The 27,436-nt window shown below is 39.4% G+C and overlaps 1 protein-coding gene across 1 annotated transcript; it reads right to left on the bottom strand.

The window, feature by feature from the left end:
• Positions 1-3,090: 3,090 nt before the first annotated feature.
• Positions 3,091-27,436, bottom strand: gdap1l1 (ganglioside induced differentiation associated protein 1-like 1). Its single transcript, XM_063463624.1, has 6 exons — positions 26,940-27,436; positions 17,752-17,944; positions 10,475-10,648; positions 5,106-5,200; positions 3,519-3,633; positions 3,091-3,441 (listed from the first exon to the last, which is right to left on the bottom strand). The coding sequence occupies exons 1-6, from the start codon at positions 27,117-27,119 to the stop codon at positions 3,098-3,100; spliced, it is 1,101 nt and encodes a 366-aa protein (XP_063319694.1). The 5' UTR covers positions 27,120-27,436; the 3' UTR covers positions 3,091-3,097.

The following is a 27,436-nucleotide window of genomic DNA, read 5'->3' as shown; positions in this document are numbered from 1 at the left end:
ATTGAACCGTTTTAGCATGAAAATCTCAACATGAATGAGAACACAGTTAAGCAAATTATTTGATTTATTTGTAACTGGACACATATCTCCTCTTTTGCTTGCTTTCAAACTTTGGAAATCTCATTTACCTCCCTTCTGAACATCTTGAAATCAAGTACTTTAATATCTACTTTAATGTGTATCTCAAATGTCTTCTTTCCAGACAAAAAGGATTTATTGATCTCACTGGCCGCGCTGCACTCTCCATATCAAAAATTAAACTGGGTACACTTTGGTTTTCTTAAAAAAAAACAGATTCTGCTACAAGACATGGAACAGCAACAAACTTCTATTAAAGGAGTACTGATCATTGTCTTTGGTTCAGCCTTTTCTGTTGCAGTTAGATGCTAATCACCACCTGCAGAGGGGAGTTTGTGTGACAGTGGAAAACTCTCCATGACCTCTGTTATTTATTAATGTCTTGAGCAGCAGTTATAATGAGAGAAAGAGTCGCTGCACTGTGAGTTCTTACTGCAAGAATGTCGGTATAACCAGCCAAGAAAAAGCAAAAGCAGCTTACAACTCCAGCCAGCACCTCACAACAATGAGTTAAACCCAAAGAGCGCACATGATAACATGGTTTTTTAAAAAAAGCACAGACATCTGGCAAAGAAACACAAAGTGGTTCCCATCAAGGGTTAACATAATGTGGAGTAAGAAAAATAAACTGCATTAAGAAACAACGAGACAGCTGGGAAGGCTCTCTGTTTCTCACCTTCATGCTCCTTAAGCCTTCAGATGAGTCAGCTTTTTCCTTCCCTCGTTCCCATTGTTTAACCTTTAAGCTCATTAAAAATTAAGCATGGTAAAATAAATGCGACCGTGTGTAATTAAAAATATCTATCTGTTAAAAACAATCTTGCATCTGTCAGGAGGAAGTCAGCAGAGACAAACAAACAGCAGTGAATTCCAGTGCGTTTTTTCTTGCTCAGTATTGCTGAGGGACCGTCTCAGACGCGGTGCAGTGCAGGTGCTTCAAAGGTTACAGTTACCAACTGAATATTTAGAAATCTGTGGCTTAGTCATGTCATAAATTCTGCCTCTGGGCCACAAAAAAACCCTCAGTGGACACAATACGAAAGTAACCCATGCAATGAAACATACATCCTAACCCTAAGTCATCACTATTGTGCCATAGATGCAGAATTTATTTATTTTGCTATCAGTAGAGCCAAGTGTAACTTTTCAAACACCCAGATTTTCCTCTGCTCAGCGACAAGATAGTGACAGTGGACCACTGTGTGCTGTGTGATCTGTGGTGCTCTAAATAAACTGACTCTGGACACACGTGTGCATGGCTCTGTGTGTTATTACATTTTGGGTGTACAATAAGTTAAAGGAGCACTTTTATAGTTTGGGAGATTTTTCCACTTTATTTCTGAGGGTTAGATGAGAAGATGGGTACTGCTTTCATTGTGTGCATGATCATGAAGCTACAGCTGCTTAGCTCAGCATTAAGACTGGAAACGTTTGCATGAAATGACGGTCTTCTCAAAGACCCACACACTGTTTTGCACCTTTAGTTTCCCTAACATGCTTCCATCAGGAGCAAGGTTTAGTCCCCCAAAAGAAACACAAATAGACAAAAGCAGATTTCTTCTTCTGCTCTTGTTTTTAAACTTTTTTTTTAACCTTTCCCCTTCGTGATTCATCGTGACACTGGAAGACATTCATATCTTGTAATGTGACACACTTTATGTATGTTAGATTAAAAAATAGGGCTAACAACCAGGTAAAGTGGAACTGACACAGTCTGACTGGACCACTCAAAGCATTTCCACTACAAACCAAACATTCACATTTTCAAACAGCACTTTGTCTTACTCACATCCACACCTATGGCCAATTAAGAAGCAATAATTAGCCCAATTGAACATCTATGGAGCTGCTGAAAGAAAAACCCAGCACATAGTGAGTGCTCCCAGTCAACAGTGCAAACCACCACACCGCAATGTCATGCCACCCAAAGTGGAGTGGCAGTTTAATTCATTAGAAATGTGTTAAGTGATTTGCACCACTTAAGCACAATATTAGCTGAAGCGCGCCTTCCATTATTATCCTAATTATCTGCTCAGTTTTAATATATCAGATTCTACTGTCCTCACGCGGTGCATATTGCAAAATATAGCTGATGTGTTTGTTTTTAATCAAATTACATGTGGAGTGTGACAATTTCACTGAATTATCACAAGCTGAGTGTGATAATTTGATTAGACCTAGTATGTTAACGGTGAAGTATAATTATGTTTTTCATATTTAAATGAGACAAAGGCATTTACTGGTCTTGGCTTCTGTTTCATGCTGTTTAAGTGAAAATCACATTCTATACCTAGCTGGTGCTGGTACAGTGTTCACATCTCTGTGACAGAGCGGCTGTTTCGCTTGTTTTCAGTGTTTAAACTAAGCTAATCACCCTCTTGGTCTGTAGCTTCATATTTAACACCTACACAAAGAGTAGTATCGATCTTCTCATCCACGCCTCATCAATAAAGCCAATAAGCACATTTCCCAAAATGTCAAAGCATACCTTTAAAGTTTGCCTCCATCCTTTCATCATTACATGTGGCAGTTTCTGGCAGCACAGCACTTTTCAGAAAGTAATCGTCATGTACATGTCCCTGTGGTGTCTACTGGTTATACCTCAGGTAGATGGAGGAGTGAGGAGCAGGTATGAGTAATGACTATAATAGTGGCATGCGAAGGTCAGTTAACCCCTGTTGTTGTTGTGTTTAAAGTTTTATCTGGGTTTTTTTTTTCACTTTAAGATTTCAGTGTAGGTGGACCTGATGCATGCCTTCAACAAAAGTTAAATGAGGACTTGCATGCACAAGAGCTGCAAGTTTCCAGTAATTAAACTTTAACGAAGGCCTTGATTACCAGAAAATGTGCTGTTAAGAATTTCTTGTTATGGAATGTTTTAATATTTCTTTGTTCACCCAGGTAAGTAATAGTGTTCTCTATATAGATTCATTATGTTTTCCTGCAGTCATAAAACATTACAGAAAAGTTTAAACATCACACAAATACACAGACATATAACACAACAAGTGGGCATTCACTACATGTATTTCTTTTTTAAATACCAGTAGGCAAAGTAGCCCATCCCGCCCAGTGAACCCATGAGAAAAGAGGCCCCGAAGAAGGACGGCGGCTTCTTTTTTACCATCCGGAAGGCGTTGGGTAGGACTGCCGACAGGAGGGTCGTGTGGATGTCACCCAAGACCTTTCGAAAAGCGTAGCGTTTTTGCACACGCACAAAAAAAGACTGCAGGTTGGGCCGGCTGCCGTCCTCCCAGTATTTCTTAGAAAGTCCCAAGAACTTGAGCCTGTGCAACAAGGCTCCGAGGCAGATGTCAGCTAGTGTAAATTCAGGTCCACAAAGCCACAACTCACACTTTTGGCCTGCGAAGCAAAGAATGCGATAACATCACTATAGAAAACGTCTGGTTTGTGCTTTGATATTCATCATTTGGACATACCTTGATACTCTAGTTTTCTTTTCTCCAGTTCAGCTTCCACTTGATCTAAAACCATGGCTAACTCTCCCAGAATTTTCTTCAGGTAGTTCACATTATCATGGTCCAAGATTTTTGCCTGTCAATTAAACAAGTAAAAAAGTAGCACGCATTAAACTGATGTTTTAATGTTAAATTCAAGTGATATATTGTTATAAGTGAACATAAATCGAGCCTTTCCCAGCCCCCTTTTAGGCAAGCGTAGCTTCCTAAAAGCTTGCTGATCAGCTGGAGCCGTTCTGTGTGGAGTTTGAATGTTCTCGCTGTACCTGCACAGGTTCCATTCGAGTACTGTGGCTTCCTCCCACAGTTCAGTGCAAATCACGTTAACTGGTGGCTTTAAAATGGCCATAGGTGTGGATGTGACAGTGTGTGGTTGTCCTTCTCTGTTAGCCCCGTGACCAATCTGACAATCTGCCTCAACCAAAGTGAAACAGGAAAAGCTCCACTCACTTCAAAAACAACATCAAAAGCAACATTTTCACTAAACATTTTTGGAATACTTTGTAAAGCATTATCCAACCTTTAAAAACATTTTTTGGAAGAAAAGAAAAAACTTACAGAAAAAAAACCTCTCAGAACATTATTGCAGCCATAAATATGTATCTAGTTAAATGCTAAAGCCAAACTCCTGAACTGCTTTTTATTGCTTACAAAAAATACAAATAACCTTAATATGAATTATTCTATGGGGGGCATGGAATATGTTTAAAACTGTCATAATAATCTAAATTAATTGCAGTGTACTTGTATTTACATAGCATTAGTCTAATGTAGTCTTAAAAACCATTCAAAGCACTTTAACTATATGTCACATCCAATAGCTCTAAAGATATTTCACTCAAAGCCACAAATAGGAAAACTGATGGCACTGAAGGAAAAGTCAGGATTTATTCTCTGATCATAAATGAATTATAACCACCAGATACAAGATGGTTTGGAAGGTGAAGCAATACCTGTCAGTTTAATAGAGACTTAAACTGTTTGTCCCCCAAAAAAGTATTAAATACATAAAAATCATACTCTTTACATTCACGTTCAGGGGTGTCAAATATATGTAATTCAAAATAAGTATATTTTTATTCAGGATTTAAAATTTTAAGGGTTTCACTCAATGAAGCTAATCTTACAGGATGTTTCCTGTATGATAACCTTCACTTTGTACCTATGAAGGATATTAATACATCAGTTTAAGACGCCAATTCAGGCGGCTGCCCTAAATAAGTTTAAATGTATTACACATTTACAGGATTTAATGGATTTTCTATTTGCACTATAATTTCTTGAAGGGATAAGAACAATTTAAAAATGTACAAAACACTAAGCTATTAATTCTTACAATAAGTGAGAAATGTATTTAATTTTAATGCATCATTTAATGGATTAAAGGCCCTGAAACTTATGCAAATGAACTCCTATGAATTGCAGTATATGAATCACACCCTGAAAGTCATCTTAAGTCTTCACTTCTGAAGTGTATATTAATGAAATTTGTAGTTGTGAAGGACACTTAAAAGTTAAATGTTAACGTTAATGAAACCACGGGTTCACCATTAGCTTCTTCTGTTTGGAGAGGTACGGTTCTGTCAGCTGAGGCTCCTCATGGTCCAGCTTCATCAGCTCTGTCGCAGCGTTGGCCAGATGTCCTGAAGTTACACACAAACACAGTGCATGCATTCACATAAACTGTGTCCTCTGTTGTTCAGGAAGGGAAAAAAAAAACACTTTGAATAATATTTAGACACTGTGCTGTCTGACCACTGTGTGCCTGGCATATTTTACTAAAAGCAAATACTCCAGAGTCCAGTGTGTTTAATCCCCAAGGGGATGTCTGACAGTACAAAGCTTATTCCCATCTGAGCTCCATTCAGTCTCCCGGGGGCAGAGGAAGAAGCTTGTGTCATCAGCTGTTACACATATTGTTTTTATTTACGTCATCAAGGACATAAGATGTGTCCGTGGTGCACTATAATTTTTTATATTGCTAACGTACAGTACTGTGCAAAACGCTTGAGCCACCTCTCATCTTTCATTGGGTAAATATAACACAGTATATAAGGCTAAAACATAGTTTGCACAATTGAACCAAACCTCAGTATTTGGTAGAATCATGTTCACAAAAGACATTCAAAGCTCTTCTATGGATTTTGGGTGCCTTTTGTTCTATTCTCTGTCAAGATGAGCCCAAACTGCTTAAATAATGTTGAGGTCTGGACTCTGAGGAGGCCAGAACATGACTGATAGTTTTCCACTGTGTGTTTTTCTATCCAGGTATGATATTACAACATTAACAGTCAGTCAGGCAGATAAAACTTCTTTTGTTAGAGATACTATTTTTTTGTTGTTGTTGTTGTTCTTTAACTACTGCTGTGGACAGGAAGACAGGCGAGCCCAGGATTAAATTTGTTTTTGATTGTTATCTAGCACAGTCCGGTATGGCTTTTACTGTACTACACTTTTAATAGAAGCTGCTTTCATTTTGTTTCTCTGGTCTGAATGGCATGAATCCACTCATCTGTGTTGTTTTTTTGTTACCCTTCTTTTTGCCATCTTGGTAACTAATGTTGAGTCAAAGTAAAAGATTGATGTTTTGTCTTAGTGTTTAACCTACTTGATTTAGCTCTGCTCATCTAGTTTTATGATTTCCAACTCAAAGATCACTTGAATAATAAAAAAAACATGCAGCTAAAACACGTTTTTAAGGCATCCCAGACATAAACCTTTAATTACAAAAGCATTTTTATGCATTTTGTGACCTAGTTAAGGCAGTTTGGTAAACTAACAGAACAAACTGCGCAGGTGTAGTTGAGCGCAGGCACCATTAATTCAATTCAATTTTATTTATGTAGCACAAATCACAACAGTTGCTTCAATGTACTTGATATTGCAAGGTAAAGTCCCTGCAATAACACAGTGATTGTATTATGTACTTGGACACTGAAGTTTATATTTTTAGCCAAATCCACATACAATACTAACAAGTGTAGTTAGTAATGACATTTAGTGTAACATTGGCCAAAAACAGTGCACAACTGTGCTCTGAGATTTTGTTTTTACAAAATAAAAGTCAAACCTTTGAAGTTTTACTTCTTCAGAGTTAAGCAACTAGTTTGGGGCTAAGTCCCACAAATGGGGCAGGGAAGATGGAAAAAATTCGTAAGACAGACTGACACATTACTGAGTTTGGTGTTTTTTGGGGAACTGTTAATAATAAAGATGAAGAACTTGGCCAGGATGCAGAATCTTTTAGTCTTCTTATATTTTGTCAGTCTTTACTTTAGCTGCAAACCTGTGACGCGGCCTATTTTTTGCATATTTTCCATTAGTCTGCTGGAATGATGATGACAAGATGAACCCAGAAAGATAAAAATGTTTGTGTCTGAACTGTCCCTTCAGTCTGAATCATAATCATCCAAACCAAAGTTTACCACACAGAGAACACTGATGCGTTCAATGAAATACTCCATAAAGTTGATTTTGCAGGTCCATCACAGACTGGTCAGGATTTCACTGGATAATTAATTCTCCTGCAGACTTTCTTTTATATCTCATCCAGCCTGTTGCTCTGATTTACATGACAAGGCCATTACCTGATGTGAAGAGCACCACAGTTCAGGCTGGGAGGTCTAATATCTACCGTTAAAAACCTGGCATCACTACAAAGTGCTGTGTTAAGGGTTTTTGGTATTGAATAGCATCAAATTACACAGTATGCTAATCACGCTGTGCACATAAAAACCTGGGATTTGTTTTACCAATGATGTGGAAAATGCTGTAAGGAAGATGAATTGCTTTGCATTCAAAATGCATGTGGTTTTCGTCGTAGGAGTCTCTTTGGTACCAGAGCTGAAGCTGAGTCACGCTGAGTGTGTGACAGTGTTCAATATAGCGAGTTAAAAGCACTGAAAAGTTTTTATATCTTTAAAAGAAGAAGTAGTCAAAAAAGATGACAAAACCAAAATAGCATCTACCTTTCATCCTGTCAATCCACAAGAAAACTTTCTTTAACTGAGGGTTGAGCACTTGGGACTAAACATGGGACACTTTTTTCACCAATGAGGGCCCAGTATACACTCACCAGCCACTTCAGTGGGTACCCCTGTTTAACTCCTCATCAAAACCACCGCTGAAGTTCAAACTGAGCATCAGAATGGAGACGAAATGTGTTTTAAGTGACTTTGAACATGGCATGGTTGTGCCAATGATCTACTGAAATATTCCCATGCAACCATCTCCGGTGTTTACGAAGACTACTTTGAGCTGATAGGAAGGCAAAAGAAACTCAAATAACCACTTGTTAACACCACGGTATGCATAAGACCACCTCTGAACACAGAATGTATCAAACCTTGAAGCAGATGGGCAGCAGCAGCAGAAGACCACACCTGGCCCTGCTCATGTGAGCCAAGAAGAAGAATTTGAGGATACAATTCACATGGCCTCACCAGAATTGGACAATTGGACTGGCAAAATGTTTCCTGGCCTTGTGTGTTTTGATTTTTGCTGCAAGATTTGGACAATAGGGTAAAAATTTGGTGTAAACATGAAAACACAGATCCATCTTGCCTTGTATTAGCAGTTCAGGCTGCTGGTGGTGTAATGGGTGTTATTTTCTTGGTATACTTTGGACTCTTTAGTACCAAATTTAAATACCAAGCCTTTCTGAGTATTGTTGCTGACCATATCCATCCATTCATAAGAAGAGTATACACACAGTGCAGTGGTTTCATGCATATTAAGGTAAGTTCATGAGTTCATAATAAGGGTAACTGTATTCCAGAGTGAGCAGATCTCAGTCCAATGGAGCACCTTTGAGATGTGACGGAGCAGGGGACTCACATCATGAATGTGCAGTTGACATCTACAGCAACTGCTTAATACTATCATGTCAATGCAGACCAAAGTCTCTAAAGAATGTTTTCAATTCTGTTCAATTCAATTCAATTCTATTCTATTTATACAGCACCAGATCACAACAACAGTCACCTCAAGGCCTTGATATTGTAAGGTAGACCCTACAATAATACATACACAAAAAACCCCAACAATCACATGATCCCCTATGAGCAAGCACTTTGGCGACAGTGGGAAGGAAAAACTCCCCTCTAACAGGAAGAAACCTTCGGCAGAACCAGGCTCAGGGAGGGGCGGCCATCTGCTGCGACCGGTTGGGGTGAGAGAATGTTTCTAGCACCTTGTTGAATGCTTACCGCTTAAGGCTATCCTTAAGGCAAAATGCCTTCTAACCCAGTACTAACACAATGTACCTAATTTAGCAGCCAGGGAGTTTAAATATACAAATTTTCCTGTATTTGTTTAACACATTTTGCATTTGTTTTAGGATACTGTCTAAATGTAGATGGCTTATCTTTCAATAGGGTTAACACAATTCTATACTATTGTCTATTAAATATAAATTTTTCAAAATATAATTTATGAATGACTATGCAAACTCTAGAAGGAAGCATTTTTGCTTTTATTGTGGAGCCTTTTTTTTTTAATAATTTGACCTTTTTTCCCTAACTCTGTATTAATTAACAAATGCAATATCTTAGAAATAACAAAAGGGACAAAAATATATCATTAACTCACCACACACACAGACACACACACACCTGCAGACCCACATGCATCTATTCAGATATTAAACGTGTGTGAACATGCATTGTGAAATAAAGCAGAGCCCTCTGTCACATTAAATTAAACTGAGTCAGTGAACACTGCGATTCTATGGACACTGTGTGCCTTTGTGGTACACACACTCGAGTGGATTCAGTTGCTAAAATTTGCCAATCATCCTGTTTCTGGAAAGACCCTGAAGTCTTGCTCAGTTTTTCGTGAGGTCAGACAGTCTTCATATTGTACCTTTTTTGGGGAACAAAGGTTTGGTCGGTTAAAGCTATTTTGGCTTTTTCACATAACTGACCTGAATGGACAGCGAGCTGCGTCTGTCCTTTAGTCAAATTTGATAAATGTTTTCTTTTCAGATTAAAGTTACTGAAGTACGGGGATCATCTTGACAGAGATTGGAAGAAAAGGAAGCTCCTAAGAAGAACTTTGAACCTCCTTCGGGAAGCCTGAAGAACTGTTCCTGACGATTACTTCAAGACATTACACAAAAGCTTGCCTCAGAGAGGTCAGAGCGTAATGAAGATAAAGATGGTCATGTTATGTTTTGACTTTCCGGTTATAGAGTTGTTTTTATCTCAAACAACATCCTATATTTCCATTTATTTTTGCACATTTCATTAAATCTGCACTTTTTTCCCGTTTGTTTTTGGTCGTTTATTTTAAATCTCTTTGTGAACTTTCAGGATGTAGCTTGAGATTTACCTCTTCCACAGTTGTGAATTAAACGCAGGTCAGTCTTTGTGATGTATGTTTCTCGTGTGTCCTTTAAATAAAAGGCTACAGAAGCAGCAGAAGGTCAGCTGACTTAACACACATGAAAACAGCTGATCTAGCTATCAACTGTCTTGTAAAGGTATTTACTTAATCTGTTAAAATTAACTGAATCAAAACTGATGTGAAAACAAAAACAGAAATAAAAAACTTACTTGAAAATTTGAAACTTTGCTTCTTATTTCTTACATTTTAAATATTGGAGGAACCTGAACTTTTCTAACACTGAATAAATTTGTTATTCACAAGAAAATCAAATCTGCACTCACAAAGCAGGGAGGCAATCTAACTGTCAAGGGCTATAGGAATGTTTATAGACATCTCGAAATACAATAAAAATGCATTTAATTAACAGGGATCCTTTATTTCTTCTATTGACCTAACACCAAGTCTATGTTTGCAAAAAAAAACCAACCCAAAAACCATTCTCTAAGTAACACGAGCTATTTTGTAATTCCCAAAGATGCTAAAATACGAGCATTCGTGCCTCCGCAGTGCAGTGAGCTGGCTTCACTTACTACGTATTTCTGCTGTGGCGTACTTTGGGATCATAGAGTCAGTCGTGAGCTCTGGATGAAGGATGCAGCCATGTGTGTACGCATCCATGGGCAGACCATCCAGTAGCTGACGGTACTGCTGCACACGATCGTAGAGAGGCGAGTCTGCGTCAGGGATCAGCTGAGCCACTGTGTCTGTGTGAGTAAGACAAGAAGGTGAAAAAGAGAAAACATTTTTACAGGAACACAAACTGGACAAAATGTAGTGAATCATAATTACATGCTGCAGAGCATTATTCTGTGGACTTTTTCTTAATCTGTCCAAAACCCCTGAGGTCTCTAAGCAACCACACAAACCCAGAATAACACAGTTGTGCCAGATTCAGCTGTCAGACACACAACGTGGTAACCTGGTAACAGGTGGAGGACTATAATACACCACCGGTCACGTTTGACAAAGCCTGACATACTGAAACAATCTGAAACTAAAATTATAGACCTGTGGATGAATTCCTTTAGGAATTAGTTTACATCCATATCTGTTCAGGCTTATACACTCAGGTCCATAAGTATTTGGACAAACACATGTTTGCCTCGGTACACCAAATTCTTTTCCTTAATTCAGTCACCCCCTGGCAGTGCAGGTGAACTTCAGAAAAACCACAGAAAAAAACTTAGATGAATAAATATGACCTGTGTTTAGCTTCCTGAGGTTTATTTAACAAAAATTCCACTTGGATAATTGTTTACTGTTCAGGCACGAAATGTGTAAATTCTTTCTGCTTCTCAAGGTCAAGTCAATTCGATTAAAGCCACTTTTATTTTACAGTGCAACTGTGGTAATGTGACCCAAGTACATGTTTGTGCCAAATGTAAAGAAAATCCCTAAAAGTGTTCCTGACATACTGAGCTTTCAAAAATGGTACAGATGTTAGGGCTGGAGGTGAGGTCACAGTGACCTTGATTACCAAAATCTAACCAGTTCATCCTTCAGGTGAAGGGAACAACGAGATCAACAACACTCTGAGAATTTCTGTTTAGTGAAAACACTTGACTATGGTATAACCCCATGAGATTAAATTCCAGTTCCAGATGAACAAAAACACAAATTAATTTTTTTTAAAATTCGCCTACCGACCCAATCTGTTCTGCTTACCTGTCGTTACTCAGACTAGAAAAACGCTGCATTTGTTATTATTATCGTGAATTATTATAGACTTTCTTGCAGACAGTTAAGAAAAGATGGATTTCACTCTCATAAAGTTTTTATCCAACAGCTTATTAAGGCTTTGCTGCTAAGACAATATAAAAGATGGAGGTACCTTCTCCATCCAAGACAACTTGGAGATGCTTTAAGCCTACATACTTTTTAATGGACTCTGCTTGCAAAAAGACCTTGGTTCCAGTTCCTGGTAACTATATTCTCTCGGTCACTACTGTCAGGTCAAAATGAATGAAACATTAACTCCCCTTTATAAATTCTGTTCACAGAATAGTCATAAATGAAAGTCATCTGGAATAGTCTCACTTATGATTGTTGTATGATTGTATCCTGTGAGTATGTAGTTTTTCTCTTTCACATCCGGTTTTAAAACACTAAGTTGATGATGGCAAAAAAAACACCAACCTGGAGGATTAAAAAAAGAGCCCAGAGACTCCAAAATAACTTGTGACCCAGAGAGGAGTCGGGTTGTTTGGAGAGTTTTCTCTTTTTGTGATTTTAGCTCAGGCAGGTCCTCCACACACAGCGACAGGGAAGCACATGAGGCATGTTGATTTTGTTTCATGACTGTCAACATGTGCCAAATATTTTGTTAAAAGAATTTAAGAGTGGATTATTTTTTGTTGTGACTGTTATGATATTAAAATGTTTGTCGTCTATCCTAATAGCTATTGTAAACATCCAGAAAGGCCTGCAAACATTAGATTAATTAAAACAAAATACATTTTTGTTTTAATTAATCATTTTTGGGCTGTAGGTCCAGTTTATTCTAACTATGCTGCACACCGTGGGTTTGAAAAAATAATAAGATGAACTCTGCAGTCTGTTTGCACCTTAACACACATAAAAAAACACTTCCAACAACTTTTACTACCTCAGAGAGATCCGGCTTTTACATTTTGCTGCCCTAATTCTCGTGTCTGACAGCGCAGCGCTTGGCTGGGAGCGATGGTGTTCAACATAATGACCTGCTGCTGAGATTCGGTACTGAAAGTGCAGAACAGAGGGAGCTTTTATCTTTCTGCAGGGTCACAGCCAGCCACATGCAGGGAAGGCATCGCTGACAAAACAGAGATAGTCAGATGGCTGCTTGACGATGAAGGAGGGTGGAGCTGCACATGGCTGAGCTCCAGAGAGCTGAGTAATCAGTCTCTGGACCTGCATGCTGACCTGGGCATGCCCTGCAGTGGTTCTCTGCAGGAGGTCTGCTGCAGCACTGGTGATGGAAATATTAAATTAGCAGCAAAGTGTCAAGCAACTTCCCGGCTGAGTTGATATACAGTCAGGTCCATAAATATTGGGACATCTACACAATTCTAACATTTTTGGCTCTATACACCACCACAATGGATTCCAAATGAAACGAACAAGACATGCTTTAACTGCAGACTGTCAGCTTTTATTTGAGGGTATTTACATCCAAATCAGGTGAACGGTGTAGGAATTACAACAGTTTGCAAATGTGCCTCCCACTTCTTGAGGGACCAAAAGTAATGGGACAGAATAAGAACCATAAATCAAACATTCATTTTTTAATACTTGGTTGCAAATCCTTTACAGTCAATCACAGCCTGAAGTCTGGAACACATAGACATCACCAGACGCCGGGTTTCATCCCTGGTGATGCTCTGCCAGGCCTCTACTGCAACAGTCTTCAGTTCCTGCTTGTTCTTGGGGCATTTTCCCTACAGTTTTGTCTTCAGCAAGTGAAATACATGCTCAATCGGATTCAGGTCAGGTGACTGACTTGGCCATTGCAAAACAGTCCACTTCTTTCCCTTCAAAAACTCTTTGGTTGCTTTTGCAGTATGCTTTGGGTTGTTGTCCACCTGCGCTGTGAAGCGCCGTCCAATGAGTTTTGAAGCATTTGTCTGAATATGAGCAGATAATATTGCACGAAACACTTCAGAATTCATTGTGCTGCTTTTGTCAGCAGTCACATCATCAATAAATACAAGAGAACAAGTTCCACTGGCAGCCATACATGCCCACGCCATGACACTTCCACCACAATGCTTCACTGATGAGGTGGTATGCTTAGGATCATGAGCAGTTCCTTTCCTTCTCCATACTCTTCTCTTCCCATCACTCTGGTACAAGTTGATGTTGGTCTCATCTGTCCATAGGATGTTGTTCCAGAACTGCGACGGCTTTTTCAGATGTCGTTTGGCAAACTCTAATCTGGCCTGCCTGTTTTTGGGGCTCACCAAAGGTTTACATCTTGTGGTGAACCCTCTGTATTCACACTGGTGGAGTCTTCTCTTGATTGTTGACTCTGACGCACATACACCTGCCTCCTAGAGAGTGTTCTTGATCTGGCCAACTGTTGTGAAGGTTGTTTTCTTCACCAGGGAAAGGATTCTTTGGTCATCCACCACAGTTGTGTCCCGTGGTCTTCCGGGTCTTTTGGTGTTGCTGAGCTCACCAGTGCGTTCCTTCTTTTTGGGAATGTTCTAAACAGTTGTTTTGGCCACGCCTGATGTTTTTGCAATCTCTCTGATGGGTTTGTTTTGTTTTTTCAGCCTAATGATGGCTTGCTTCACTGGTAGTGACAGCTCTTTGGATCTCATCCTGGCAGTTGACAGCAACAGGTTCAAAAAGCAAACAGCACACTTGAAATGAACTCTGGACCTTTTATTTGTTCATTGTAATTGGGGTAATGATGGAATAACACACACCTGGCCATGGAACAGCTGAGAAGCCAATTGTCCCATTACTTTTGGTCCCTTAAGAAGTGGGAGGCACATATACAAGCTGTCATAATTCCTATACTGTTTACCTGATTTGGATGTAAATACCCTCAAATAAAAGCTGACAGTCTGCAGTTAAAGCATGTCTTGTTCGTTTCATTTGGAATCCATTGTGGTTGTGTATAGAGCCAAAAATGTTAGAATTGTGTCGATGTCCCAATATTTATGGACCTGACTGTATGTTCACAATGAGCGTGGCAAATATATAAGAACAACTTGGGCGATGATTGACATCTTTTTGCAAACAGCTTTTGCCCTTTGCTGTGCCTCAACAACACTGTAAAACCATTGGCACTGCTCCACACTGCATATGCCTCCCGTTTCTGAGAAATCTGCACTTTGCAGACCAGCTGCAGCCCACGTTGCCAGGATTCATTAGGGATTTAAAGGCAGAGAAAAAGCATGCCTGTAACTCATCCCCTCAAATTGACTCGTGGATGAAAGCTTCTGGATAAAACATGCATCAGATTTGTTTGACATTCAGTAGACAAAATAAACAAAACCAAAAAATGCAACAATAACAGCGTAACTCAATTATTAGAGTATAACTGGAGACTGATGAATGATTTTATATCTCTGTGACTAATGTGCTCCAAAACGAGTTATTAGCACACTGTCAAAAGACTAAAATGAAGTTAGCTGAATGAGATCATCAGACCCTGGGGTCAGCTTATGCACTCTAGCCTTTTATTACTGAGCAAGCAGTGAACCAGATCTTCTGCTGTTGAATTTAAAGCTCTAGGCACTGCTCTAGACATGTGAGCACTAACTAAACAGGAAGGCCCTGGAGTTTTTCATTTACAGGCCTATGTCCCCAGGCATTTTCTGATCTGAGGCTTCCAGATTGTTACATAATCTCTCAGCTGATAATCCTATAGAACGTGCCACCTACAGATACTACAGCACAACACAGATAACAGGATTCAGTGTATGCTTCTTAACATTTGGTTATTCTTTGAGCTGCATGTTTGCTAAACCTGAATGTCTGTGTAGGCTCTCAGTAATCGAGGTCATGGCAGTCTTGAGAGCCTAAAAAGAAAGCAACTGCCCTTCTCTAGGTTTTTGAACACATTTAACCTCTTATCCAAGAGGGTCAGGACACCCGTTAAGGGTTTATTACCTGGGACTCTCTGCCACTTGTTCTAGAACTGAAGAAACTTTTTAGATGTTTTCAAAATGTCTTCAAACACGTAAAGAAATCCTGTTGCCTCCTTTTCAAGCTCAAGAGTCTGAATCTCAGTCATTGCCTCACAGCGTACGTTCCTCCATACCCATCACAACTTCATAGCTACAGATGCTGCTTTACTAAATATAGCTTTGATGGACTTTTGTTTCAATCATTAAATTATGTCTCTTGTGTTTATATCTGTGTCTCGTTTGTGAGTGCCACAAATGTTCCCCAAGGGGTCACTCCAATTTTGTCTAATCTAATCAGCGAGGATCGTCTCAGTGACATTGGTGCAAAGACGTTGATGCAATGAGTTACAGTTTCACATTATAATATGCACTGACACAGTCTGCACAAAGAAAACAGATGGCCTCCAATGGCTTCCAACAGTCTTTGTCACTCCAGCTTCACAAACTGGGCGAATGAGGCCTCAAATTTTCTGTAGCTCTAGACAGAGATATAAGAGAGAGATGAAGAAGAAGATTCCCTGTGTTGAAAATCCCGTCCCCTTATAGGACCGATATGCTTTAATTTCAAGTGAATTTTATTACATTTTCTTTATATAGTGCCAAATCACAACATCAATTGCCTCAAGGCGCTTTCTATTGTACGTTAAAGACCCTACAATAATTCAGAAAAAAACCCAACAATCAGACAACCCTCCTATGAGCAAGCAGGCGGTGACAGTAGGGAGGAAAAACTCCCTTTTAACAGGAACAAACCTCCAGCTGAAGACCTCAGGGAGTATCAACCATCTGCCACGACTGGTTGGGTTGTGTTTATAACAAACAAACAGCCTCTAGGAGTGAAAAATGAAGCCAACATACAAGTGCCAAAAGTTAAAGATTCTAAAATGTCCACCTTAAGTTGACCCCAAATGCAAATTCTTCGTAATAGACTCTCATGTTAAAAGGCCTGACTTTACAGCATTTTAAAATATGTTTATAGATCGATACAAAAAGCAGTTTTGGCCTCTATGAATAGTTTTGTAAAAGCTCTAAACTGGGTCAAATTTTTATACCAGATTCATCTTAGTACTGCAGTTAGTGGTGTGGCAGCACTGATTGAGGTGCCACAGGTGTAATCAATCTCCGTCTGCTAGGTTAAACTTCTGCTGGAATTTTTGCTGCCTTCAGTTTTTACACCCACTTAACCTGTGCAGCTGGTAATTCACAGAGGTGGCTTACATCAGAATTAAAAATACTCATCTTCATCTTTATTGGTGATTACAGATCACAAACCTTTGGCAGAGCACGAGGCGGTGACTGGGGGCTAGAGAGAGGAATTAGTCTGGTGTAGGTGGACTAACGCAAAAACGAGGAGTGCAGCACACATGCAATGAGCCGGCTTTGAATACTACAGTACCAATTTTTATAGTCTAACTTGGTACAATTAGCTAGTAAACATAACGAGTTTTACTGGTTAACAACTCTCTCTCTGGTGGACTCTTTAAAAAGTAGATCTCTGTAAAAGGGCCTCAAACATGCACTTGATGGCTGCATAAATATGTCAAGATAAAATAGAGAGGCTAAAGCTATGTCCAGACAAACAGCATCTGGACCCATTAATGATCCATGAGGAAGATATGGAAATGAAAAGAACTGCTTTGTTTTTGCAGTGCAGCGTAAATATGATTTTTCCTGCTATAGAAAGGATGCTTGTAAGTTAAGTGGGACCTATTCAGCTTTTCCTTATTCCTTTATTATATAGTTACTGTTATCATGGTGGATGCTCATATGGCCAGTTTTAAATAACAAGGTCTTTGTAAGTGATTATCACTGAGAGAAAAAGCATTTTTTCTACTCATAGCTCTGTGTGACATCAGAGAGAGGGGATGTTTCTTCAAGCTTTAGCAGTGACTACAGAAGCCCAACCAACCTACTGCCAAAATCTTTTGTTTTTGTTTATGAAGGGAAGCCAATAAAAAGAAAGCGGTCTTAAAGTGAGAGCAAAGGGAGCTAAAACAGTGTTTTTCAAACAGTAAGCAGGAGAACTGACCAAGCACCAGATAAATAATACATGATAAATAGGGATTATTTTGAACTATGAATTATGCAACGCTTTTCTAGTGAAGCATGAATGAAAATAATGAAAATATGCAAATAGAAATGACTCTGCCATCTTTAAACAAGAGAAAAGAAAGACAGCATTGTCCTACCTCCCACAAAGGTTTTCTCCATGTAATCTATAATCTGGTTGTAATCACTAATGATGGTGTCTCCGTGGAGGAAGACGGGCACCTCCTCGCCCAGGTTCAGCCTCATGAACCAGGGCTCCTTGTGCTCCTGCAGTGGCAAGCTCACATCCCTCTCCTCACAGACCAGACCTTTCTCATTAATGACGAGCCGTACCTGAAATTACAAAGGACGTGATTAGTCCAAACACACCCCCTATTTCCAATTTGTTACTAGACTATGAAAACAAAATAAGAGGACATTTCATCCATTTTCGGTTTAATAAAAAAAAAAAAAAAAAAAAAAACGCACAACAAATTTTGAAAAAATGTAAAAATTAAAGTCACTAATAGCTTCCGCTCAGTTCATTACATTACAAATTGCTGTACTGTAGAGAGAGCTGGTTGTTTGTGTGGTCTGCCAAGCTAATGAGATACACAGGGTGCTAGAGTTTGAGAAAAGAAATCCAGGACAATCAGGATACATTACTAACGGCATGAAGGATAAGCCAAGGTCCATGGAGAGCTATTACTGGGAATAAGATTAATGAAAGAAGATGACACTTGGGGCATAAAGTGCTACATTTGGCGGAACGACAAAATGGGAATTTTGCTGAACACGGCCAGACATGGTGTAATGAAATAAACCTAAAGGATATAGTAACATAAGCATAGTAATTACAGCAGGACCAGTGGTTTTGGACACCAGGAACAAATCGATGCATGCAACTGAAATGTCAAAGAAAAAGAAAAAAAACTAAGCCTTTTATATCTCCATCAGCGTGGAAAAGAAACACTAAATCAGGGACTTCTATATAAAACCGCCAAATATTTCAGGTCCCTGTGTTATACTGCTGAGCTGTCCCTGGTTGATACCCACAATAACACAGTCACCGTTGCATCGAGAGTTACATAATATTATTAGTCACTTCTTAGCAATGATGCCAAGTGGTTCAGCTGCTTGGGAAGCATAAAATTCACTCCTCTTAAACTATACAATAAGTGAACTTCATCTGCAGCTTAGTCTCATGTGCATGTTTGCTGTTATTAGGGACGAAAAGCAGTTAGTACTGCAAAGATATGATGCTACGTAATACATCTAAGTACACTTTTTTTAAACACACTATGTATTATTAAAAAAGTCTAGTTGTGGCACTAATCAGATCTTAGTTATTAGCGTTTCCATCACCTTCTCTTATAATTTCATGTATCATCTTAGCGCCAGATATAACATTTTTATATATAATATTTTGCTAGAGGAATGCAGCATGAAATGACGCAGTGATTAATGCAAAACTGCTCTTCTGATGGCACCTGGGGCCCATAGAATCCTATGTTAAAATTTAACACTATTTTACACCCTCTAAAAGAATGTTTGCAGCCATTTACCCCTTCAACACTACTGATTGTTGCTTGAGAGGCACTGCAAGCTCAGTTTCAGTCTTCAAAACTCACTTTCTGGTATTTTATTAGCCTGTCAGTTACTATTACCTTTGTGTCTGTGCACCACACCTGTACAGTTTATTGATGAAACCTACTAACAAAGCTTGCTAGCTTTAGTTGACAGCGTAGCACTTCACTCTCTCTTACAACTGACATCACAGCAGCTAACACTGAGGCTTAAAAATGCACCACCTAAATTCCAGAAAGCGCGAATAAAGTAACAGGGACTGCTTTTCCACAGTGACCACAGCTGTCTGAGTGCCCATTCCCAACTGAGATTAATGCCAACCTCAGAAAACACACATCTACCTGCTTCCTAAAGATGATAGTTATACTAGTCAAAATGGATCATGAGGCAAAAATGAAAGGTGCAGGAGAAAGTGAGACACTAAAGGAAAAAACTGAGAAGTCAGAGTCAGGAACCAGGTGAGTGAAAAACATTAGCTAAAACATAGAAATAGCATTTTTACACAGTTTTAGCTTTTGTTCAGTTTCACTAAATGTGTGTTGTCTGAAGTTTTTTGGGTTCTTGAATGTAGCAATAACCATGTAAAAACTGTGCTACCCCTGTGTCTCATATAAGCCAGAGACAGGCTAATTATTTTATGTGCACCTTTACACTATGACTGCATATGATTTCTTGGTGAGCCTTTGCAGGTCCATTTAGCCATAGCATATCTTCCTTAAAATCTCAGTATTTAAATAGATAAGTCACTGGTTGGTAAGTCACAGGTTTTTAGGTTTCTGTATTTTGTAATGTGAAAAACCCCTCTTATACAAACAAAGTGGACAAATTAAGTAGTCTGGTACCCATTAATTCAGGAGACACAACAGCAGCTGTCTGGCTGAACATAGTGGACTACATTTTATCAAATTCCGGGTCTTACTATTGTTTCAGTAAATCCCTCCCTCAAGTTCTTAAGTCCTATCTTTCTTCTGTCAGTAAAACCTCCACAACTAACGAGCCAAACTGAACAAACATGAGGTTCTATGGCTCTGTTGAGAGATGTCTGTCCCCATCAGGACAGACTGAGTAATAAAGAGATATAATCCATCTAATCAAACTTTAAATTGGGGGCGGGGAATCAGCCTTACAGAAATGATACTCTGACATTTATTTTACTAAACCTGTTCTTGATCATTCTGAAATGCACCAAACTTGATCAAATGTATAAAGCAAAGCTGCAACCAATTTAATCATAGTAGGGCTAGGCCAAGTAAGCCAAGTTTGACGTTCTCAAAATGGCAGCAGTTTGCATTTTAATAAATGATATGGCCTGGTCCCAGAACAGAGGATTCTACTGGGAACAGGTAAAGAAAGATCCCAGAAAATAATTTATTTCCCTTTATATATTTTTATATTTTGTCTCATTGCATTAATCCTATCAAAACCCTCAAGGATGAGATTTCAAAAAATAACTAAATAGCTCCAGTTCGACCAGCTGTGTGTGTGTGTGTGTGTGTGTGTGTGTGTGTATGTGTGTACGGGTTCGTACTATCTTGGTGGGGACCAAAATCTGACTTTTACTATCCTGGTGGGGACTTTCTGCACCGTGGGGACCAAAATTCAGGTCCCCTCGGGGTTGAAAGCAATTTTCACACTCAAAATGCGGTTTTACTGTCAGGGTTACAATTAGGTTATGGTTAGGTTTAGGGTAAGGGTTAGGGTTAGGCATTCATTTTTAATGGTTAGGGTTAGGGTAAGGGGCTAGGGAAAGCATTATGTCAATGGGATGTCCCCACGATGATAGCAAACCAGACATGTGTGTGTGTGTGTGTGTGTGTGTGTGTGTGTGTGTGTGTGTGTGTGTGTGTGTGTACGGGTTCGTACTATCCTGGTGGGGACCAAAATCTGACTTTTACTATCCTGGTGGGGACTTTCTGCACCGTGGGGACCAAAATCCAGGTCCCCTCGGGGTTGAAAGCAATTTTCACACTCAAAATGCGGTTTTACTGTCAGGGTTACAATTAGGTTATGGTTAGGTTTAGGGTAAGGGTTAGGGTTAGGCATTCATTTTGTCCCCACGAGGATAGCAAACCAGACATGTGTGTGTGTGTGTGTGTGTGTGTGTGTGTGTGTGTGTGTGTGTGTGTGTGTGTGCGCGCGCGCGTGTGTGTGAGTTAAAAAGTTTTAAGAAAAGTTTCTTTCGTTTAACACATTATAACCAGGTGGCACTTGCTTTGTTGTGTTTGTTTTTAAATCTTTAGTGTTATTTTGGCAGGAACTATTTACGTTTCTTGTATCGTATGAGGTTTGGTGTTTCTTTTAGCTCCTACTTCAGGGGTAGGTACTCTCCAACACAAGACAAACCTTTGAGTAATGTAAGTTTACAACAACTGGTCTAGACATAAACTTCCATGGAAGTTTCACTGTTACTCTTGAGCCTTACGTCTGATTACAGCCTTAACATGAGTTTATGTTTGGTGTTTATATCAGAATCAAAATTAGAATCTTTTTTTGTTATTGTGCCAAAAGCACAACTAAATTATATGCTTCCCTATATCCCTTTCACGCATAGTGGTCACTACAGTGCACAGCTATTCAAAGGCTGTTTTCTTGTATTTGTGTCAGTGTTGATGGTATACTTGCACATAAACACAACACACAGTGTATATTATTTATTCGTTTGTCAAATTCATAAGTCAAAACTTATGTTGTCTGACAACATACGTTTTGAAAAGTCTTTGAAAAGTACATGTTTAAAAAAAATGAAGTTCAAAAATCTTTTTTCATGCCTGAAGACGAATAAAAATAAAAAATCCTGATTGAGGTTGTCATAATTCATGCATGAAAGGGTTAAAATGCAAAGAAAGCAAACTATCTTAAACTTTTAATCTATCTAAAAATAAATAAATAAAAGAGTTTCTAATAAATCAATACAGTCCAAATACAATTAGACTTTCCTTTTTAAGAAATCTTAGAGCCGAGGCTGGATCAGGTGACCCTGAACCTTCCCTTACTTACACTGCAATAGGCCTGGGATGCTGGGGGCTTCCCATGATGCACTGAGTGTTTTTTCTTCACTCACCTCTTTTCAGTCTGTGTGTTTATTCACCACTTTGCATTTAGTTATTAGTTATTATTAAACTTTTTTGTCCTCTCCCTCAGCACTCACCCAGTTCCTGAGCCTGGTCATACTGCAGGTTTCTTGCTTTTAAAAGGAAGCTCTTCCTTCCCAATGTCGCCAAGTGCTAGCTCATAGACAGCTGTCTGACTGTTGTTGCTTTCTCTGTATTATGTAGGGTTTTTACTTTACAATATAAAGCACCTCGAGACAACTTTTGTTGTGATTTGGCGCTGTATAAATAAAACTGAGTTGAATAGAAGAGTGTTGACTTGATTCTTAAGTCGTCATCTCTGTTAGTGATTCCCTGCTTAGTTGTTTCCTGTTTTGTAAGTCTCTCATGTCTTGTATTTAGATTGACTTCCTTTGTGTCATTTGTCTTGATCAGATTTAGCTGTTTCTTGTTGCCCACCTGTATTATCCTATTTTAGTACATCATGTGTACATATAGCTTCAGTTTCCCTTCGTCTGATTATCTGTTTGATGGTAGTAAACAGACAATAATAATAATAATAATAATAATAATAATAATAATAATACATTTTATTTATAGGTGCCTTTCAGACTCTCAAGGTCACCTTACAGTAACACATAAACAATACCATAAAAAAACATAAGAAAAATGTATATATAGCAAACATGGTAGATAAAATCAAATAAGCTTTGACAGTGTTCGCTTCCTAGTTGTAACAGTTACACTTGAATAGAGAGCACAGCAAAATATGGCATTGTGTCTGCCAAAGGTTTCAAAGAAAGTGTCCAGATACTCACTGATGTCATGATATACTGCCCCCCACACTGAAAGAAAACAGCAGTTTGTTAAAGCCTCATCACTAAAGGTGTAAATTTCTACCCTGCAGACTCTGAGGTTGCCAGAGCTGTATTGATCTGTGCATCTGGCCTCTGTGTCACTGCGCCTTTTCTGTATCTATCATTACCATATTTGTTGTGCTCAAAATTCATCCCTGGTGTAAGGTAGATAATTATAGTGCAGGGCCACAGGATCAAAGTTAATACAGCTAGATATGAAGCTGTATTAAAGTAAGACAATAAAGTTAAAGTGTGGTGCAAGAGAAGTTCGACAGTACGTTGTCTCCTTCCTCATAAACTTGCTGAGGTATACACAAGCTTGTAAATAATCCCCTGCACATTGACGACAATGGAGTCAGCACAGAGAAATGTTGATCAGCTGAAAATGTGACTCCTTTATCAAAGGCTGCTCGCCTGTCTCGCACTGCCAGTGTGTTTACGAAAGGATTCATTTCTGTCTTTTCATACAGTGGAAAAACATATTTGGCAATTCACAAAAGATTGACTAAATATAACACATCTTTCAAAGGTGCAACAAACTGATTTTGACCAATTGTGTTGCAGGCACTGGTGTTATATTAATGTGTAACATTTTCAGTAAACTTCTAGTGGAGCAGATAACCAGGTGCGCGGCCTCTTAATCTCATAAAGGCCCTTCCCATCATCCCATGCTTCAGCTCACATAACAATAATACAACATCGTACACGTAAACATTAGCAGGTTTGTTGCTCGAATTCCTTTCAGCATCTGAGCTGAAACCCATGTGTTACTTGTGAAAGAGGCAGCGAGTTCACTGACAGCACAGTCACACATGATCGAGGAGTCACTCCAGCTCCTCCAGCTCCAGGACTGAGGCGATAATCATGACAGTGAGCTTGGTGTTTACCCTCTGCTGAGTGACAATCAGCTCAATCAGCAGCTCAGACTCGAGTGGCCATGAGCCAGAGATCCTGAGCTTTATAACTAACGTACAAACCTGAGACTGAGCATGAACTCAAAGCTGATGTGCTACAGTGTTTCTAAACAACATTTCTGACTTCGTCCTCAGTAATATGCAATGATGACAGAAAGGTAGATCTATGTGTTGAATCACATCTTGAGACTTGAATTTTTAAAGAATCCTAAGAGACTGAAGCATTTTTCACAATAAATTAATCTTGTAGTGAAAATGGCCATCGCTATTTATCAGACAGTAAGGGGTTGTCATCAGAATGCTCATTTTTCCCAATGAATAATTTAAAAATTTAAAAAAAAAAAAATAGTTGCAGTTTTACTTTTATGTGCATCAACTCATCCATAAAACTTACTGACTGTACAAAGATACTAGTCATAGTCATGTAATCCATGTGCACACATTAGGCACAGATGGTGGCTGATGAGGACAAAGGATGAAATGCCAGTTGCCATTTCATAGCTGAGTCCACTTTTTAAAGGGGCAGTTTAGCAATTTACCTTTTCATTTACATCAATTTACAGGTGTGACAAGTTGAGCAGCACAATCCAAATGTTTAATGACTTATGTGGGTCAAATCTCAAACTACTGGATCTCATAGATACGGCCTATAAAGCAGCATGATAGTAGAAAGGGAAAGCTCCGCTTGTTCTTTTAGCATTTTCCCTCTCTGTGTCCTCATATTAAATCTCGCACTGAACAATATCCTCATAGTGTTAACACAGAAATGCAATCACAAGTGACTATGTAGTGACCTTCACCTTTTCTACAGCGTTTGCATGCTGTCACCTCCGGTTTGTTTACATGTGAAAGAAGTTGTTTGTTATCCAAAATTAAACTTCAAGTATCATAAAAACTCTAAAAGGGGTTTTCTTGCACATTTGTGTGACAGATATGCAATAATGAGTAATGAAACACAAAAGTATCCACATCATTCAAAATCATCTGGTGTCCAAGTCCAAGCTTGAATAACTCTCACGACGTCTTGCTTTGGTGGCCTCCTAGGCCAGCTCCACTTCCATGTTAAAATACACTTTAAATAAACATATTTGCAGCCTGGTACAGATTGCAGTTTACGACTACAGCTAATTGCCCTTCATGACATCAGATTAATTGCTTTAAATTGTAGCAGTTAAGCATTAAATGGCTCCTTTGAGTGGCAGGTAGGCACCACCTGTCACTCAACATCTCAAAGTCTTTTAAAAATGTCTAATTACCACCATCTGTTATGCTACAGCTTTATCTAGTGAGAAAAGTAACTCTTTAAGCACCCTTTCCATAAAATAAACAACGCTTTGCAAATAGCTTCTGTGTGTTGGTTATATTGTCCAGAGGCCATGCACCCTGCTGTGCATTCACCTTTGAGTGTAATGACTGTACTTCAGAGCATATCCAGTTGACATTGGTTGAACCTCTTCCAGCACATAGACAGTTTGAGCCTAAAGGTGAATATTATGGTTTTACAGCTGTAGCACTGGTACCATTCTCCTCCTTAGTGGGCCAAACCACTATTGTTGTCTAATTAGTACAGTTCTTCTAATGTCCATATGAGGCTGGCTTTAAAAGTGAGTCAGTCCCCATAGACAGAACTGAACCTCTCTACCATGTTTATGCTATTGGTGCATCACAGATGCACTATTTGACAAATACTGCATGTTACCTACTGTCCAGAAAGTCTATGGTTCAATTCTGGTGTGTGAAATTCCAGTATATTATTAGCCTGTTGTTTAGCACTAATTAAATGATAACGATTTCTTTGCATTGGACCTGTGAAGTTGATTGGTTGTGTCACAAGTCAACAGTGACATCTCTACAACTGTTTCACAGTTATACCAGTGCTGTGCATCATACTCACTGCAGTGTTCTCCTGAACAATAGGTGTCGCGATTACAAAACCGCCGCATCAGTGCTAGCAAAGGAGTAGAAGTCAAAATGAAGTTTTCTCAAGAAAGTTTTATCTTTTTAAAAATGGTGTAGGATTTTTGTATAATCTGAGAATATCTGAGCTTTTTGCACTGATATGTCATTGCAATATGGTAAAACCTGACATGATGATACACTCACGTCTTCAACCGAACCATGCCAGCCGCGCCACCCGCACAGGGTTACGAGAGGTGCACGACCAGCCTAAGCAACACTGAAGCGTGGCTTTCAAAATGAGGACAAAACATACCATGATGGCTGAGTTCATCTTTTACATACAGTCTATGATTTTTAAATGCAAAGCGGTTTCATGTTTAATTGTTGGAGTGTCTCTTTAATTTAAAGCTTCATGGTACTGAATTCTCTATATGATAATCATTTATGTTTTCAGAGTTATTTGTGTGGCTTCACTGCAACATTTTATAACCACATGCTCATTTCGTGGGAGCATGCATGTTAATAAATCACAGGTAGACTGAAGGAAGGCATGAAAATAAGAACATATGGTGTGATTCAGCTGCAGAAGGTGGGAGATGGCCTTTGGAGTTTGTTTTGTACAGCATTTTGATCAATTATTTAGGATGTCATGTGTCAAAGCCCATAGTAGCCTAACCACGTTCACTAGCATTATGGGCAGATAATAGCCCCAACGCGTCAATCGAGGATGGAAGCAGATAAGATGTGAAAGGTGATCTATGCGGTGACTAATGATAGAATATTGATCAAACACACTACTCTCTGTCGAAGAAATGAGACCCCCGTGCTGCAGCGTTGACGTCTCAAACGGGAGCTCTGCCCAGCTGCAGGATGATATTCATATTCCGGAGGTATATGTGCAGGACAAACATGCACTGATGCAAACACGCTTTGGTCACAGCAGACAAACAGAGGCAGCTCCAAGCTGTAGCATCATGTCATGCAAAGAGACGTGGAGCCACCTCCATTTTCAAGCTCTGCTCTTTTTTTTTTTTTTTTTTACCTTTTGGGAGGTGAAAGATTGCGTCCAGTGGTACAAAACGAGCCTGTCTTTGTTGAAGGGTTTGGGCTCTGCCGCCGGTTCTTCGCACTCCTCCCCGTCTGTGATTTTGCCGTCTTCATCCATGGCTGAGATGGGCCACCAGCTACAGTTGGTAGGGGTAACATGGTTGGAAGACGCCATGACAGAGCGTTTTGTGCGTGTGGAGGAGAGGAGCGAGGAGGAGGGAGAGGATGGAGAGAGAGTGTTTGTGAAAGGGAAAGAGAGCGAGCAAGCGAACGAGCGAGAGAGAGAGAGAAAGCTCAGCGGCTCGAGCGCAGCAGCATCACCGGTTCACGCGGCAGCAGCGACAGCATCCATCAGTTTGGGACAGCTCCGCGCTTCCCAGGGAAAAACACGCACACCCTAATCCATATGCAAATACCGACTTACTCGAGCATGCCGCTGCACTTGTAATTAAATCGATGGGTAACCGTATTACATCACATGATGCGTTACGC

The sequence above is a fragment of the Pelmatolapia mariae genome, linkage group LG20, assembly GCF_036321145.2.
Source record: "Pelmatolapia mariae isolate MD_Pm_ZW linkage group LG20, Pm_UMD_F_2, whole genome shotgun sequence".
Taxonomy (NCBI): Eukaryota; Metazoa; Chordata; class Actinopteri; order Cichliformes; family Cichlidae; genus Pelmatolapia; species Pelmatolapia mariae.
The sequence above is the reverse complement of the archived record's forward strand: the minus strand, read 5'-3'. Positions and strand labels throughout refer to the sequence as shown.